At 44.6% G+C, this 17,831-nt stretch overlaps 1 protein-coding gene across 4 annotated transcripts in view; it reads left to right on the forward strand.

Moving 5' to 3' along the window:
• LOC308579137 (actin-binding protein WASF3-like) overlaps nucleotides 1-17,831 on the forward strand; it is an 81,587-nt gene that overhangs the window by 37,734 nt on the left and 26,022 nt on the right. For all 4 annotated transcript variants that reach the window (XM_081179905.1, XM_081179903.1, XM_081179902.1 and 1 more), the window contains exon 3: nucleotides 15,620-15,754. In XM_081179905.1, the coding sequence (XP_081036031.1) occupies nucleotides 15,620-15,754 (135 nt within the window). The remainder of the gene's footprint in view (nucleotides 1-15,619; nucleotides 15,755-17,831) is intronic.

Raw genomic sequence — 17,831 nt, forward strand, 5'->3', positions numbered from 1 at the left:
TAACTATTTATCTACCTGCTCTGGTGTGCTTTCGAACTGCTAGGTTGGAAGAAGCTGGGACAGAGCAACGGGAGCTCACCCTGTTGCACGGATTCAAAGCCCAAGAGTCTCAGTGGTTTGGACACACAATTCCCCAACACAATTCTCTGAGCTCAATCCCATAAGTAGCAGTGGAACGACTGCAAGACTGTGCCACCAACTCCCAACTCATGGTGTGGTCCAGGAGGATACCATGGCAAAGGGATCTAAAGTTGCTAAGACCAAGAGCAACAGGCTTACTTATACTCCCCAGTCTTCTCCCAGCAAAAGCCATCCACCACCACCCTCTCATGCATCTTTCTCATGCATCTTACCTCCAAGGCAGTAGTTGTCAAATACCTCACAATCTAGAACGGGCTTTTTTAGGAGCTGCCACACTGCCTCTTTATTCAAGACATTGGGTACTATCTCCTTTTGCAAAGATGCAGTAACCAAGCTGGACTAACACACACACACACACACACACACACACACACACACACAGCAAGCATGAGTAAGCCAAGATGAGTATGTTGTGAGCCAAACTGTGGCAAGCATCGTGTCCATGTCCTCAGGTGAGGAGGTCAACTTGTGGGCCACCCGAAAAACATATCTTTGGCCACTGTGGAAGAAGAGACAGTGCTAGAGTAAGGCCACATGCACACCATACATTTAAAACACTTTCATACCACTTTAAACAGTCATGGCTTCTCCAAAAGAATTCTGAGAGCTGTAAAGGGTGCTGAGGGTTGCTAGGAGATCCTTATTCCCTCAGAACTATAATTTGCAGAGTGGTTTAATAATCCATCTTGGGACCCCAAGGTGGCTGTCACCAATGGAAGCAAAAGCTTTGAAAAGGCTCAACATGGAGGCCAAATGGCCGATATATTGTGAGATTTTGGAGCAAGAAGGAGATAAATTGAAATTGCAGAGTTTTGAAAAATTAAAGGATAAAGTGAGAGACTGGCTCCATTATTATCAGATAATGGAGGTATACAATTTGGATAAGAAAATTGGCTTTCAGGTGGAAAAGTCAAAATTAGAAACAGAACTGTTAGAACCCAAAACTAAGAATCTGTCAAGAATGTATAACTTGCTGTTGAAATGGAATACTCAGGATGAAACGGTGAAATCTGCTATGATTAAATGGGCACAAGATGTTGGACAAATATTATATTTGCTGACTGGGAACAGTTATGGACCACAGGTATGAAGTTTACGGCATGTAATGCCTTAAGAGAGAATATTATGAAAATGATATACAGGTGGTACATGACCCCAGTCAAGCTTGCAAAAATCTATCATTTGCCCGATAATAAATGTTGGAAATGTAAGGAAACTGAAGGTACATTCTTCACCTTTGGTGGACGTGCCCTAGGATTAAGGCTTTCTGGGAAATGATATATAATGAATTGAAAAAGGTATTTAAATATACCTTCATGAAGAAACCAGAGGCCTTTCTCCTGGGCATTGTCGGCCAATTGGTGCAAAAGAAGGACAGAATTTTTTTTATGTATGCTACAACAGCAGCAAGAATACTCATCGCTAAGTATTGGAAGACACAAGATCTACCCACCCTAGAAGAATGGCAGATGAAGGTGATCGACTACATGGAATTGGCTGAGATGACTGGCAGAATCCGAGACCAGGGAGAAGAGTCGGTGAAAGAAGACTGGAAGAAATTTAAAGACTACTTAAAGAAATACTGTAAAATTAATGAATGTTAGAAAGATGTTGGATAGAAACTAAGCGGTTTCCAGCTGTAATGCTTTAGGAGATATGAAAAAAGGATTATAAATGGGTAAAAGTTTAATGGTAAGGATTTGCTGAACTAACAAACTGAAATGGAATACAAAGAAGGGAAGTATGAGGAGGTCGGAGGAAATAAGGGTATGGAAGTTATGTTATTGAAAATTAATGTGTGTTTTTAACTGCTTATTATTTTGTATGTTTATTTTTTATTTTTTATTATATTCAAAAAAAATTCAATAAATATCTTTTTTTTTAAAAAAAATCCATCTTGGGAACTCTGTGAATTGTAGATCACTGATGGGAACAGGGGCCTCCTAACGATTCTCAGCATCCTCAACAAACTACAGCTCCCAGGATTCTTTGAAGGAAGCCATTAATGTAAAGTGGTATCATAGTTCTTTAATGTATAGTGTGAATGTGGCCTAGATAGGCCTTTGGACTGATTTAGCAGACAGCTCTTCTTCTGTTCCTAACCTTTTCACAAGGTGTACTGAAAATAAAATTTTAATAAAGTAAGAGAGATTTTATGGCACTGCTGAAAATGTTTGCGCAAAACTGTTAGTTGTTTTGACCTAGTGCAAGTCTGAATAAAAAAGCATGGCTACTCCACAAGGCTTGTAAACTACAAGGAAGACCATTTTCTTATGCCTTGATTGAGTGAGCATCCAATAACAGGCCTGCATAATGCCTGCCCAAACTGCTAGCCGGGCTAGATCCACAAAGGGTGACAATTACCTCCTGTTTTGCAGCTTCTTTTATTCTTCTTTCAATACTGTGTGTTATTTGGAGTCGCTTCCTCAGGCGAGCACATGTGACTGACAAAGCATGCCCCTGTGTTGCTGTCTTGTGGAACAAGACTAGCATTGTAATTTGCCGGAGAGACATCTCTCTCTAAAAAACCCTCTGTTTGGCCCATCAAAGGGATCTGAAGCAAAACTAAATCAAAGTGAGACTGCATGTGGCAGTTTGTGCTGGTGGAGTTGGCTCAGAGGGTGTTTACACTGGATTTGCCACTTTTTTCCAGTCATATTTTTGGCTATTCAATTTTGTTTCTCAGTATGTTGTATGGTGATTCACATGGTTCTCTAAAAGCTTGAGTAAATGTTAGTAGGCAAAAAAGGACATGCAAAAGCAAGTGTCACCAATGTGGCAGTCATGGGCACAATTACTTTTATGTTGTAATGGCGCCCTTGAGGACTTCTAATGGTGCCCTCAAAGCCTCTGGGCTGCTCCACTTGCAGCCATGGTGGTGAGGGTGGTTACCTCTGCCCCTTTGGAAAAGTGGGGTAACCAATCTCATATAACCAGCATCCTTAAGTGTAATTAATGCATGAAGGGGTTCAGACCATAGAATAAATTCTCCATATAGCTCTATATGCCTGCTTTCTTTCTTTCTTCCTTTCTTTCTTTCTTTCTTCTTCTTCTGTCTTTCTTTCTTTTTAAATTATAAATTGTTTACTAAGGCTTTAATACAAAGACAAGAATTCTACCTATTGACACACAAGTAAAATAAAAATAAATAAAATAATGGAAACTGCCGTATTTTTCGCTCGATAACACGCACCCAACCATAACACGCACGTAGTTTTTAGAGGAGGAAAACAAGAAGAAAAATATTCTGAAGGAAACAGTGGATGTATGATTTTTGTGGTTCATGCTGTGGCCACAGACATGTGATCTGACGGTAAGTTTGGGGTAGCCCAATGCAAAAATCCCGAGGATCCATGTGGATCCGTGCTCTGTAACCACGGTTTTTGCGCCATGGTGGCCCCAAACAACAGTGGGTGCATGGTTTTTAAGGTGCAGGCTGTAGCCTAGACATGCTATGTGATTTGATGGTGAATTTGGGGTGACCCAATGCAAAAATCCTGATGATCCATGTGGATCCGTGCTTTGAAACCACGTTTATACGTCATGGCGGCACCACACAACAGTGGGTGCGTGGTTTTTTTGGTGTCGACTGTAGCCCTAGACATGCTACGTCATCTGATGGTGAATTTGAGGTGACCCACTACAAAAATCCTGAGGATCCATGTGGATCCGTGCTTTGTAACCACGTTTTTGTGCCATGGCAGCCCCACACAAGAGTGGGTGCGTCATTTTTTGGTGCAGGCTGTAGCAATGGACATGCTATGTAATCTGATGGTGAATTTGGGGTGACCCAATGCAAAATCCCGCGGATCCATGTGGATCCGTGCTTTGTAACCACGTTTTTGCGCCATGGCGGCCCCACACAATAGTGGGTGCGTGGGTTTTTTGGTGCAGCCTGTAGCCTTAGACATGCTATGTGATGTGACGGTGAATTTGGGGTTCTAATGCAAAAAATGCTAAGGATCCATGTGGACCCGTGCTTTGTAACCACGGTTTTTGCGCCATGGCGGCCCCAAACAACAGTGGGTGCATGGTTTTTAAGGTGCAGGCTGTAGCCTAGACATGCTATGTGATTTGATGGTGAATTTGGGGTGACCCAATGCAAAAATCCTGATGATCCATGTGGATCCGTGCTTTGAAACCACGTTTATACGCCATGGCGGCCCCACACAATAGTGGGTGCGCGGGTTTTTTGGTGCAGCCTGTAGCCTTAGACATGCTATGTGATCTGATGGTGAATTTGGGGTGACCCAATGCAAAAATCCAAAGGATCCATGTGGATCCGTGCTTTGTAACCACGTTTTTGCGCCATGGCGGCCCCACACAAGAGTGGGTGCGTGTTTTTTTTGGTGCAGGCTGTAGCAATGGACATGCTATGTAATCTGATGGTGAATTTGGGGTGACCCAATGCAAAACCCCGCGGATCCATGTGGATCCGTGGTTTGTAACCACGTTTTTGAGCCATGGCGGCCCCACACAATAGTGGGTGCATGGTTTTTTTTGCTGCAGCCTGTAGCCTTAGACATGCTATGTGATCTGATGTTGAATTTGAGGTGACCCACTGCAAAAATGCTGAGGATCCATGTGGATGCGTGCACTTTAACCATGTTTTTGCGCCATTGCGGCCACACACAACAGTGGGTGCATGGTTTTTTTTGGTGCAGGCTGTAGCCCTGGGCATGCTATGATCTGATGGTGAATTTGGGGTGACCCAGTGCAAAAGTCCTGAGCATCCATGTGGATCCGTGCTTTGTAACCACTTTTTTGCGCCATTGTGGCCCCACACAACAGTGGGTGAGTGGTTTTTTTGCTACAGCCTGTAGCCTTAGACATGCTATGTGATGTGACAGTGAATTTTGGGTTCTAATGCAAAAAATGCTGAGGATCCATGTGGATCCGTGCTTGGTAACCACGTTTTTGCGCCATTGCGGCCCCACACAACAGTGGGAGCGTGGTTTTTATGGTGCAGGGTTTAGCCATGGACATGTTATGTTATTAGATGTTGAATTTGGGGTGACCCAATGCAAAAATCCCGAGGATCCATGTGGATCCGTGCTTTGTAACCACGGTTTTTGCGCCATGGTGGCCCCAAACAACAGTGGGTGCATGGTTTTTAAGGTGCAGGCTGTAGCCTAGACATGCTATGTGATTTGATGGTGAATTTGGGGTGACCCAATGCAAAAATCCTGATGATCCATGTGGATCCGTGCTTTGAAACCACGTTTATACGCCATGGCGGCCCCACACAACAGTGGGTGCGTGGTTTTTTTGGTGTCGACTGTAGCCCTAGACATGCTATGTCATCTGATGGTGAATTTGAGGTGACCCACTACAAAAATCCTGAGGATCCATGTGGATCCGTGCTTTGTAACCACGTTTTTGTGCCATGGCAGCCCCACACAAGAGTGGGTGCGTGTTTTTTTTGGTGCAGGCTGTAGCAATGGACATGCTATGTAATCTGATGGTGAATTTGGGGTGACCCAATGCAAAACCCCGCGGATCCATGTGGATCCGTGCTTTGTAACCACGTTTTTGCGCCATGGCGGCCCCACACAATAGTGGGTGCATGGTTTTTTTTGCTGCAGCCTGTAGCCTTAGACATGCTATGTGATCTGATGTTGAATTTGAGGTGACCCACTGCAAAAATGCTGAGGATCCATGTGGATCCGTGCTCTGTAACCACGTTTTTGTGCCAGGGCGGCCCCAAACAACAGTGGGTGCATGGTTTTTAAGGTGCAGGCTGTAGCCTAGACATGCTATGTGATTTGATGGTGAATTTGGGGTGACCCAATGCAAAAATCCTGAGGATCCATGTGGATCCGTGCTTTGTAACCACGTTTTTGTGCCATGGCAGCCCCACACAAGAGTGGGTGCGTCATTTTTTTGGTGCAGGCTGTAGCAATGGACATGCTATGTAATCTGATGGTGAATTTGGGGTGACCCAATGCAAAAATCCCAAGGATCCAAGAGGATCCGGGCTTTATAACCACGTTTTTGCGCCATTGTGGCCCCACACAACAGTGCGTGTGTAAAGTTTTGATGCAGGCTGTAGCCCTCAACATGCTATGTGATCTGATGGTGAATTTGGGGTGACCCAATGCAAAAATCCTGAGGATCCATATGGATCCGTGCTCTGTAACCACGTTTTTGCTCCATGGCGGCCCCAAACAACAGTGGGTGCATGGTTTTTAAGGTGCAGGCTGTAGCCCTAGACATGCTATGTGATCTGATGGTGAATTTGGGGTGACCCAATGCAAAAATCCTGAGAATCCATGTGGATCCGTGCTTTGTAAACACGTTTTTGCGCCATGGCGGCCCCACACAACAGTCGGTGCATGGTTTTTTTGCTTCAGCCTGTAGCCTTAGACATGCTATTTGATCTGATGGTGAATTTGGGGTGAATCAAGACAAAAATCCTGAGAATCCATGTGGTTCCGTGCTTTGTAACCACGTTTTTGCGCCATGGCGGCCCCACACAATAGTGGGTGCGTGGGTTTTTTTGGTGCAGGCTGTAGCCTAGACATGCTATGTGATCTGATGGTGAATTTGGGGTGACCCAATGCAAAAATCCTGAGGATCCATGTGGATCCGTGCTTTGTAACCACGTTTTTGCGCCATTTCGGCCCCACACAACAGTGGGTGTGTGGTTTTTTTGGTGCAGGCTGTAGTCCTGGACATAGTATGTGATCTGATTCTGAATTTGACGGGACACAATGAAAAAATCCTGAGGATCCATGTGGATGCGTGCACTGTAACCATGTTTTTGCGCCATTGCGGCCCCACACAACAGTGGGTGCATGGTTTTTTTGGTGCAGGCTGTAGCCCTGGACATTCTATGATCTGATGGTGAATTTGGGGTGACCCAGTGCAAAAGTCCTGTGCATCCATGTGGATCCGTGCTTTGTAACCACTTTTTTGCGCCATTGTGGCCCCACACAACAGTGGGTGAGTAGTTTTTTTGCTACAGCCTGTAGCCTTAGACATGCTATGTGATGTGACGGTGAATTTGGGGTTCTAATGCAAAAAATGCTAAGGATCCATGTGGATCCGTGCTTTGTTACCACGGTTTTTGCGCCATGGCGGCCCCAAACAACAGTGGGTGCATGGTTTTTAAGGTGCAGGCTGTAGCCTAGACATGCTATGTGATTTGATGGTGAATTTGGGGTGACCCAATGCAAAAATCCTGATGATCCATGTGGATCCGTGCTTTGAAACCATGTTTATACGCCATGGCAGCCCCACACAACAGTGGGTGCGTCATTTTTTTGGTGCAGGCTGTAGCAATGGACATGCTATGTAATCTGATGGTGAATTTGGGGTGACCCAATGCAAAACCCCGCGGATCCATGTGGATCCGTGCTTTGTAACCACGTTTTTGCGCCATGGCGGCCCCACACAATAGTGGGTGCATGGTTTCTTTTGCTGCAGCCTGTAGCCTTAGACATGCTATGTGATCTGATGTTGAATTTGAGGTGACCCACTGCAAAAATGCTGAGGATCCATGTGGATCCGTGCTCTGTAACCACGTTTTTGCTCCATTGTGGCCCCACACAACAGTGGGTCCATGGTTTTTTTGGTGCAGGCTGTAGTCCTTGACATGCCATGTCATCTGATGGTGAATTTGAGGTGACCCACTGCAAAAATCCTGAGGATCCATGTGGTTCCGTGCTTTGTAACCACGTTTTTGCGCCATTGCGGCTCTGCACAACAGTGGGTGCGTGGTTTTTTTTGGTGCAGGCTGTAGCCCTGGACATGCTATGATCTGATTGTGAATTTGGGGTGACCCAGTGCAAAAATCCTGAGAATGCATGTGGATCCGTGCTTTGTAACCACGTTTTTGCGCCATGGCGGCCCCAGACAACAGTGGGTGCGTGGTTTTTGGTGTCGGCTGTAGCCCTAGACATGCTATGTGATCTGATGGTGAATTTGGGGTGACCCAATGCAAAAACCCTGCGGATCCATGTGGATCCGTGCTTTGTAACCATGTTTTTGCGCCATTGCGGCCCCACACAACAGTGGGTGCGTGGTTTTTTTTGTGCAGGCTGTAGTCCTGGACATGGTATGTGATCTGATTCTGAATTTGACAGGACCCAATGAAAAAATCCCGAGGATCCATGTGGATCCGTGCTTTGTAACCACGTTTTTGCGCCATGGCGGCCCCACACAAGAGTGGGTGCGTGGTTTTTTTGGTGCAGGCTGTAGGAATGGACGTGCTATGATCTGATGGTGAATTTGGAGTTCTAATGCAAAAAATGCTGAGGATCCATGTGGATCCGTGCTTGGTAACCACGTTTTTGCGCCATGGCGGCCCCACACAATAGTGGGTGCGTGGGTTTTTTTGGTGCAGGCTGTAGCCTAGACATGCTATGTGATCTGATGGTGAATTTGGGGTGACCCAATGCAAAAATCCTGAGGATCAATGTGGATCCATGCTTTGTAACCACGTGGGTGTGTGGTTTTTTTGGTGCAGGCTGTAGTCCTGGACATGGTATGTGATGTGATTCTGAATTTGAGGAGACACAATGAAAAAATCCTGAGGATCCATGTGGATGCGTTCACTGTAACCATGTTTTTGCGCCATTGCGGCCCCACACAACAGTGGGTCCATGGTTTTTTTGGTGCAGGCTGTAGCCCTGGACATTCTATGATCTGATGGTGAATTTGGGGTGACCCAGTGCAAAAGTCCTGAGCATCCATGTGGATCCGTGCTTTGTAACCACTTTTTTGCGCCATTGTGGCCCCACACAACAGTGGGTGAGTAGTTTTTTTGCTACAGCCTGTAGCCTTAGACATGCTATGTGATGTGACGGTGAATTTGGGGTTCTAATGCAAAAAATGCTGAGGATCCATGTGGATCCGTGCTTGGTAACCACGTTTTTGCTCCATTGCGGCCCCACACAACAGTGGGAGCATGGTTTTTATGGTGCAGGGTTTAGCCATGGACATGTTATGTTATTCGATGTTGAATTTGGGGTGACCCAATGCAAAAATCCCGAGGATCCATGTGGATCCGTGCTTTGTAACCACGTTTTTGCGCCATTGCGGCCCCACACAACAGTGGGTGCGTGGTTTTTTTGGTGCAGGCTGTAGTCCTAAACATGGTATGTGATCTGATTCTGAATTTGACGGGACCCAATGAAAAAATCCTGAGGATCCATGTGGATCCGTGCTTTGTAACCACGTTTTTGCGCCATGGCGGCCCCACACAAGAGTGGGTGTGGTTTTTTTTGGTGCAGGCTGTAGCAATGGACATGCTATGTAATCTGAAGGTGAATTTGGGGTGACCCAATGCAAAAATCCCAAGAATCCAAGAGGATTCGGGCTTTATAACCACGTTTTTGTGCCATTGTGGCCCCACACAACAGTGCGTGTGTAAAGTTTTGATGCAGGCTGTAGCCCTCAACATGCTATTTGATCTGATGGTGAATTTGGGGTGACCCAGTGCAAAAATCCTGAGCATCCATATGGATCCGTGCTTTGTAACCATTTTTTTGCGCCTTTGCGGCCCCAAACAACAGTGGGTCCATGGTTTTTTTTGGTGCAGGCTGTAGTCCTTGACATGCCGTGTCAACAGTGGATGTATGATTTTTGTGGTTAATGTTGTGGCCACAGATATGTGATTTGACGGTAAGTTTGGGGTAGCCCAATGCAAAAATCCTGAGGATCCATATGGATCCGTGCTTTGTAACCACGTTTTTGCGCCATTGAGGCCCCACGCAACAGTGGGTGAGTGGTTTTTTTGCTACAGCCTGTAGCCTTAGACATGCTATGTGATGTGACGGTGAATTTGGAGTTCTAATGAAAAAAATGCTGAGGATCCATGTGGATCTGTGCTTGGTAACCACGTTTTTGCGCCATTGCGGCTCTGCACAACAGTGGGTCCGTGGTTTTTTTGGTGTAGGCTGTAGTCCTTGACATGCCATGTCATCTGATGGTGAATTTGAGGTGACCCACTGCAAAAATCCTGAGGATTTATGTGGATCCGTGCTTTGTAATCACGTTTTTATGCCATAGCAGCCGAACACAACAGTGGATGCGTGGTTTTTTTGGTGCAGGCTGTAGCCCTGGACATGCCATGTAATCTGATGGTGAATTTGAGGTAACCCAATGCAAAAATCCTGAGGATCCATGTGAACCCCAGCAGAGATTTAAAGTCACAAAATATGCAGCAAAGTAATGCCAAATTTTAGCCTGCATACCTTAAAATATACCCTTGTGAGTTCCAAGACTTCCTTCTTCCCCCAGCATAGGAGAAGACCAAACATTAGGTAAGTTAAAATTTGTACTTACCGTATTTTCCACAGTATAAGACGACCCCCAACTTTTCCAGATAAAATATAGAATTTGGGATATACTCGCCATATAAGACTGCCCCTCTTCCAATGCACACTAAATAAGAATTAAAAAAACACCAGATTTTATTTCAATATGGTAATTTTAATTCAAAGGCTTATGACATGCAGGTACTTAGCATGTCACTTATAAACATAAGGCTGTTTGTCATCAAACATGTAAACATAACACAGTGCAAGTGGATTAAACTTTTCCTAACTCACTCTAAAGCTGAAAGGAAGGATAAACACACTTACTGGGGTGTAAGCTTTATTAAATATTGTGGCACTTATTTCTAAATAAGCATGCATAAAGGCTGGTACTGCAAGGCTACACTCTTATGCAGGGTTACAGGGAGAAAATCCCAGAGTGGTGGGGCTTACTTGTGAGTAAACATGCACAGGAGCAGCTAAAAGGGAGCATTAAGAAGAGACAAATTGAGAAGGCATGAAAGAGTAATTGAAAAAGCCATTAAGAGCAAAAATGGAAGGTAAGTCAGAAAAAGAGAAAGAGTTGTTAAGTGGAAACATGAGGGGGGAGGAATGAAGGGTAGTGTGTGAGAGGAATAAGGCAGTCAAAAAATGCTAAATGCAAAGAAGGAATTGGGAACATGGAAAAGGTGAGTGGACAAAAGGAGTATTCATGGGCAGTTAACAGAAGCCTAAAGAGGCAATGGGGTGAAAGGCATAACCTAAGGAAGGGGATGATGCTGATTATTAGAAAAGCACAATACTCAAGATACGATGCAGATGCTTACTTATCACTCAACATGCCTTTTGCAAGCTACTTCACAATTTTAACAGCTATGCATTACAACCCCATGCTGCACACACACTCTAGAACCTGTAGTCTTCAACATGTTTTAAATAATAAACATCACAGAAACACACTGCACAGAGCCTCAAGGATCAGAGCTTCAGCATACATCTTCATGGTTGTAAAACCATGTGTGTCCCCACTTCAAAGATGATGGCATTAGCGGACCAACAGACACAGCACAGGTCAGCAGCACATTACCTGTTAAAGTCACATCTGAAGTTGTTCCAAGTTATGTACTTTACAGCACAATATGCTTTACAGCACAATATGCTTTACAGCACAATATGCATTACACACACATCCCTCCAAGTTTAATGGGGCTAACTTACTCCCCAGATAAGTCCATTTAAGACTGCAGTTCCCACCCTTTCAACACATGCTTATGAGGCAAAGTGAGGAACTCTAATCTATGTAAACACTTGTAAAGACAGAGCAACATAATAGTAGGAACCTCTGCGGCAGCCACAGACCAGCGCTGATGGCTGCCAGCCCGGCAGCTTCCGCAGCAGCAGCATGGGCGCTCCACAAGGTCCGGCACCAGCGGTGGTGAAGCCATCCCGGATCGCAGACACTGGCCCCGGCGTGAGGAGGCTGAGAGGGCGGCGGCGGCAGCAACCCCAGCAGGGCTTCAGACAGGCGATCCGAGCAACCTGCCAGGCGGGATCAAAGGGCGGGACCAGCTGTCTCAGAGGAGAGGAGAGAGCTATATGCTTAATAAAAATGTGCGCCCTGCTGCGTTGAGTGGCTCCATCCAGAGACTTAAAAAAGAAAATAAAAAATCCCTGCTTGACGAGATGCTCAGCAGAGAGACACGCAGGGAGAGATAAGCAGCCTCCTCTTCCTGCCTGCTCTCCTGCCACCTCTTCGCACACACGCTGTAGCAGCCGAGGGTGAAACAAAGGAGCCAGAGGCTTGCGCCACAAAGGCAGCTAGAAGGAGCAAGGCAAAACGGCTTGGGAAGGCAAGGGAAGAATGCGCTGTGGCCGTTTAAATAATTGAAGCCCCCCACCCCTTCACTCAGGCGACCCCCCCACAACCATACCCAGTGTATAAGATGACCCCTGACTTTTGAGAAGATTTTGCTGGGTTAAAAAGTCGTCTTATACGCCGGAACATACGGTACAAACTTTTCAGAGATCATTTCAGAGGTTCATTTTTCCATGCATCAGTCAGAAAAGTTGCACAGGTGGTAAAACTTGGCTTAGTTGCAAAGTGGTGAATGTTGCTAAATTATTGGTACAAGCGCTCAATAGAGGCTTGTTAGAGTGTAGCCTATTCACACCTTGTGCTTCTCAGGTAGACTGGAGGGGTACAAAGTCTTGATTATGTAGTTAAGGGTGGTCCAACCTTCATACAAGAGGGCTGCAATAGTACTTTGACAAGAAATCTGCAGACTGCACACTGCCTTGTCAAATGGGGAAGCAAAGCCAAAATTTGACACCCTTCCACCTAGCCCTCATGCTGCTTTTTCCAAAGTGGTTGAGCTTTAGCAGGGCACTGGGCTTTGGGAAGGAGTTGAGCTGGGAAAGCACTAACTAGGCTTTGGGAAGGAGGAGGGAGGATTCTAGGATAAGGTTACTAGACGTCCCTGTTTCCTGGGAAAAGTCCCCAGATTTACAAATCAGTCCCCTGACAAAATCAATCTATTTAGGAAGTTGAAAAGTGTCCCTGGATTCATTGGGGGAAAAACTGGTAACCTTACTCTAGGACCCTATCAAGAGTCCTCACACTTCTTTCCCAAATCCCAGCTTCTCGCTGCAAAAAAGAAAAGAAAAAGAAAACCTGAGCCTGGCAGGACAGGTTTTTCTATGGTCTGAACCCCTTCATGCATTAATTAGACTCAAGAATGTTGGTTATATGAGACTAGTTATCCCACATTTATCAAGGATACACACACACACACACACACACACACACACACAAAATTATACACCCTTCGCAATGCAGCATTATAAAAATACAAGCTCTGAGAAGACACCACCAAGGGGAATAAGAGTGGTTTTGGAACATGTTTGTAAATGCATGAATGTGGAAAGACATGCCAGTGTGTTGCTTTCCTTGCTCCCAATTGTGGCACAAAGTTGGTACAGGTGGTGACCATTTTGCACGTGTCCAATTGAGGTGCAACTGCCAATACATGCATGGCTTTCAGTCCTAGAATTGGGGTGGAACAGGCTTACATGTGACTGCTGGCACATGCAATGACCCGGAACACAACCCCCGGACAAAGGAGCTTCATGTACTGTACTATAATCATTGCTATTTTTCTAGAAAAAGAGGTGTTGGAATTCATTACGAATGCCTCCCTTGTTCTCTTATAATGGCAATGGCGTCCACCTGAGAAGAGCCGGAACTGAGCTCCAGTGAGTTCCGGCTGAAAAAATCCCCTCGCTATAATAATTGCAACCGTGAGAAAAGGGGGGGGGGACGCACCAAACACAGGAAGCAAACAAAAGGGACAAAATATCCAGGTGCATATTCAGAATCCAAGGCTGAAAAACAGCAAGCGATAACAGCCGGTGGCGATAGGAACAGAAATACACAATCCCATAACGTCAAGGACAGGCCAAAGCAGGGGAGAGGGAAGCTGGGTACACCTGCTGCAGGCCTTGGAGGGCTAAGTTGGCCAGAGGGCCCTGCCAGGGGCCTGCCAGACTTACACTGTCATGCCAAAAATGCCCCCATCCTTCCCAGCCAAACTGGGACTTAATGGGTGAAACAGCCATGCCTGTCCACATGCACTGCAAGACTTCAATAGTAAAATCTGAACCTGTGTTAATGCAAATTAGTGTGTAGCATCAGATCAGATGAGGCGGTTGCACTGCAGTGGTCCATCTTATGGACAAAACTCCCACCCTGGACCTCAGACAAGCTCTGCACTGGCCTGGTCAAAGCACTATAAGTGATCCAAGATGTTATGGTGGAATGAAACTTACCATTGCTGTTTCCTTTTGCAACCCCTTGTTTAAAGTAATGTGTAGTTCCAGTCTAGGAATGCATTTGTTCTCTCATTTCAGATTTCTCTTGCATTAGATTTTGTCAAGCTGTAGAAGGTACAGAAAATGGGGCTGGAGCATCTTTCTGGAACTGAAAGTTATAATATATTGGGGGGGTAGTTCATTTTCAAAAGATATGCAAAAGAAGCATAATTGAGGATTATAAAGGTTATGGATGGCATATAGCAAGTTTTTGGGGCTTGTGGGCACATTTGGAATTCTGGGTGAGTGCCACTGGCCCAATCACAAAATCCATGGAAGAAAGGGCACATACAGGAGCCACTGCTGCGCTTGCTAACAAGGAGGGTGTATTTTGCACTCTTGTTTGTTCATTAGAGGATGCGTGTCCAATCTTTGTATCTAATGAAATGTGAGCACGTCTAATGCAGCATATTCAATGTAGGAAAGGCTGAGCCACTGCAGACAAGAACAGAGCAGGAAGAGCAACAGTCTATCATGCATTTTGGATTTTTAAGGGAATATTTACTTAGAACTTTTGCAAGCACCATAGGAGGTACATAGTAGGCATACTGGTGCTCATGCACACCATGTTGGTGACCCCTGGCATGGAGGAAGTAAGACAGATGCATTTTTCTTCCTCTCTCATAATGCTGGGATCATGGTTCACCCAGTTAAGCTTGTTGGCAGAAGGTTCAAGGCAGACTGGAAGATGTATTTATTTGCATAGCACATAATTAATATTTTTAGAATTTGCAGTCACAAGATACAATGGTGGTCACCAACATAGCTGTAGAAAGAGGATTAGTCAAATGTATGTAGGCGAATAAATCTATTAATGGTTATTTGAAATAATTACTACATGTTGCCACACACTTTGCCAACCTGGTGCCCTCCACATGTTTTTGACTACCATCAGCTGACTGGGGCTGATGGGAGTTGTAGTCAAACTTTTGGAAGGCACCAGATTGGAGAAGGCTGTGCTACCATCTCTGAACTATTTGCTGATATACAACGGAAAATGATTTCGTAGAAATACGGTATTCCTTTGTAACGTATGTATTAGAGACTGATGGCAACACATGTCCAGTTAGGGCAGGCTAACCTCTGCACCATATTCCCATGATGGGAAAGGGGTTGTGTTTATTGTATGGGGGCTTCTTGTGCTGTTAAACTGGAAAATGGAATAAAAGCATTTCCGGGAAATAAAAAGAACAGTATGCTGTGTTGTAGAAAAAAACCCTGCGCTTGTTTTGTTGCTATTACTTCTGCCTCTGGTTCGTAAACAAATTTGCTTTCCTTTGACTACCTGAAAGGCACCTCAATTTATTTTGCCTGGAACAGGTCACCTCTTTTGTTTCATGGTATTTCAGGCAGACATGCTGAAGACATATTCGGGGAGCTTTTTAATGAAGCCAATAGTTTCTACATGCGGATGAATTCTTTGCAAGAGCGAGTTGATCTTCTGGTGATCAAGGTCACCCAACTGGACTCCACTGTGGAAGAAGGTAAGCAGCATTAGTAGCAACCACTTGGGTCACATTAACCTTTGGTTTTGTTTATCTGGTCAAGGAGAACAGAACTGCATTTAGATGTTTTGCTTCCTTAAGCGCTAATTAAGTATTGCCATTTTCAAGCTTCCCTTTGTGACTCAGTACAACAAAACCCTGCCGTGGAACAGGCAAAACACTCCCGGGAAAAGGAAATTCTAGTAAACAATCTGTTTTCCTAGAATATTAAGGGTTTTTGAACCATACATTATGAAAAGGATGATTTATGGCAGGGTTGGAGAGTCCTTCAGTCATTTGGGAGAGTAATTTGTCAGGGGTTGCATGCCAAGGTGGATAGGGTTAGAGCCAAACGTGGGTGGTGTGTCAAACTCCCTCAGTAAAAATGGGAGCAAGGTAACATGACTGGGTCTGGGTGATTTAAACTTAGAGACTCTGTCGAAAACAACTATTAATTCAGATATTCTATGTGTATGGTAGTATTTACTATAATTCAGCAACAAGGACTCATTGTACGGATCCTGAGGCCCCTTATTTCTTGCGCTGGGAATAAATTAAAGATGAGGCACGGTGGAAGCAAAATTGGAATTTTAGTAACAAGCATTCTGTGGGATAAAGCTTAGTGGTTTCACTAGTAAAGGCACAGTACTTTGTTTCAGTCAAAACTTCTTTTAAAGATGTAATTAAGAATGTTACTTATAACTTTCTTTTAACGTTCCTCTCTAACACTGTTTTTAATAAGCCTAATTTCTCCTAGAATGGATATCTGTTTTACTTTGCCTGTAAAATGCCTCCAGCCTTTTTCTAGGATCTCTTTATTTCCCTAAGGAAATTAAACTGGTTTGTCCTGCCTAACAAACCCCTAACCCAGAGCTTTCCAAACTTTTCATGTTGGTGGCACACATTTTAGACATGCACAATTTCATGACACAGTAATTCACCTTTACTAGCAAACCAGAGATTAAACTAACCCCTTTGCCACAGATTTCAATTTAGGCAAAAGGCAACATTTAGGCTTTCAATCTCAGGTTATCCGTCCTTGATTTACAGATTCTAGCACTCCTCCTCCCCCCCCCTCTTATTTTGCAGTGGGGACCTTTTATCTAAAGCACAATGTACGGTCCTGTTGAATGCAAGCAGTTTGGGTTAACAAAGTCACAAGCCTGGACCTTGGGAAATGTCAGTCTATCAGTATCTCATGATGAAAAGAACAAGCCTCTGGTTTCACCACTGAATTTTCAGTCTCTGAGAAGAATTGCATATTTGTTGAGGAGCTATATTCTCAGCTGACCAATCATTTTCCCTCAGAAATGCCTCCCAAGAATTTCAGGGGGACTTATTCCCAAGTAAATGCACAAAGGTGTGCAGCCTGGAAGGATCTCCATTACTTCCTTGCTTGCTATCTTCTTCCAGTAAGCGTTCTGAAAAGGCAATGATAATGAGGTGTTTTTCACATTAGTAACTATCATCATCATCTTCATAGGCCAAGGTTTCCAAACCAGCTTAAAGTTATCAGTGAGATAGTCCCATGTAGTGACTAGCACGCATTTACCCAGCACCTGTCAATTATCTGTCAATGTTCAGGCACCAGGCAAAATCATTTTTTTCCGCCACACCTTTTGGATGCTCATAAAATTTGCAGGTAGCACCAAACTGGGAGGGGTAGCTAATGCCACAGAAGAAAGAATCAGGATTCAATGTCATCTTAACAGATTGCAGAACTGGGCCAAAACATTTAAAAAAGGAATTTCAAGAGGAACAAATGTAAGGTTCTGCACTTAGACAGATATAACCAGCTGCACAAATATAAGATGGGGGACACCTGGCTTGCCAGTAGTACATTTGAAAAGGATCTCAGGGTCTTAGCAGGCCACAAGCTTAACATGAGTTAACAGTATGATGCAGCAGCAAAAAAAGCTAATGGTATTCTAGGCTGCATCAACAGAAGTCTAGCATCCAGATCAAGGGAAGTAATAGTCCCGCTCTATTCTGCCTTGGTCAGACCATACTTGGAATACTGTGTACAGTTCTGAGTGCCACACTTTAAAAAGAATACCGTATTGACAAGCTGGAACTG

The sequence above is a fragment of the Podarcis bocagei genome (assembly GCF_964188305.1).
Source record: "Podarcis bocagei genome assembly, chromosome: Z".
In the NCBI taxonomy this organism is placed as follows: Eukaryota; Metazoa; Chordata; class Lepidosauria; order Squamata; family Lacertidae; genus Podarcis; species Podarcis bocagei.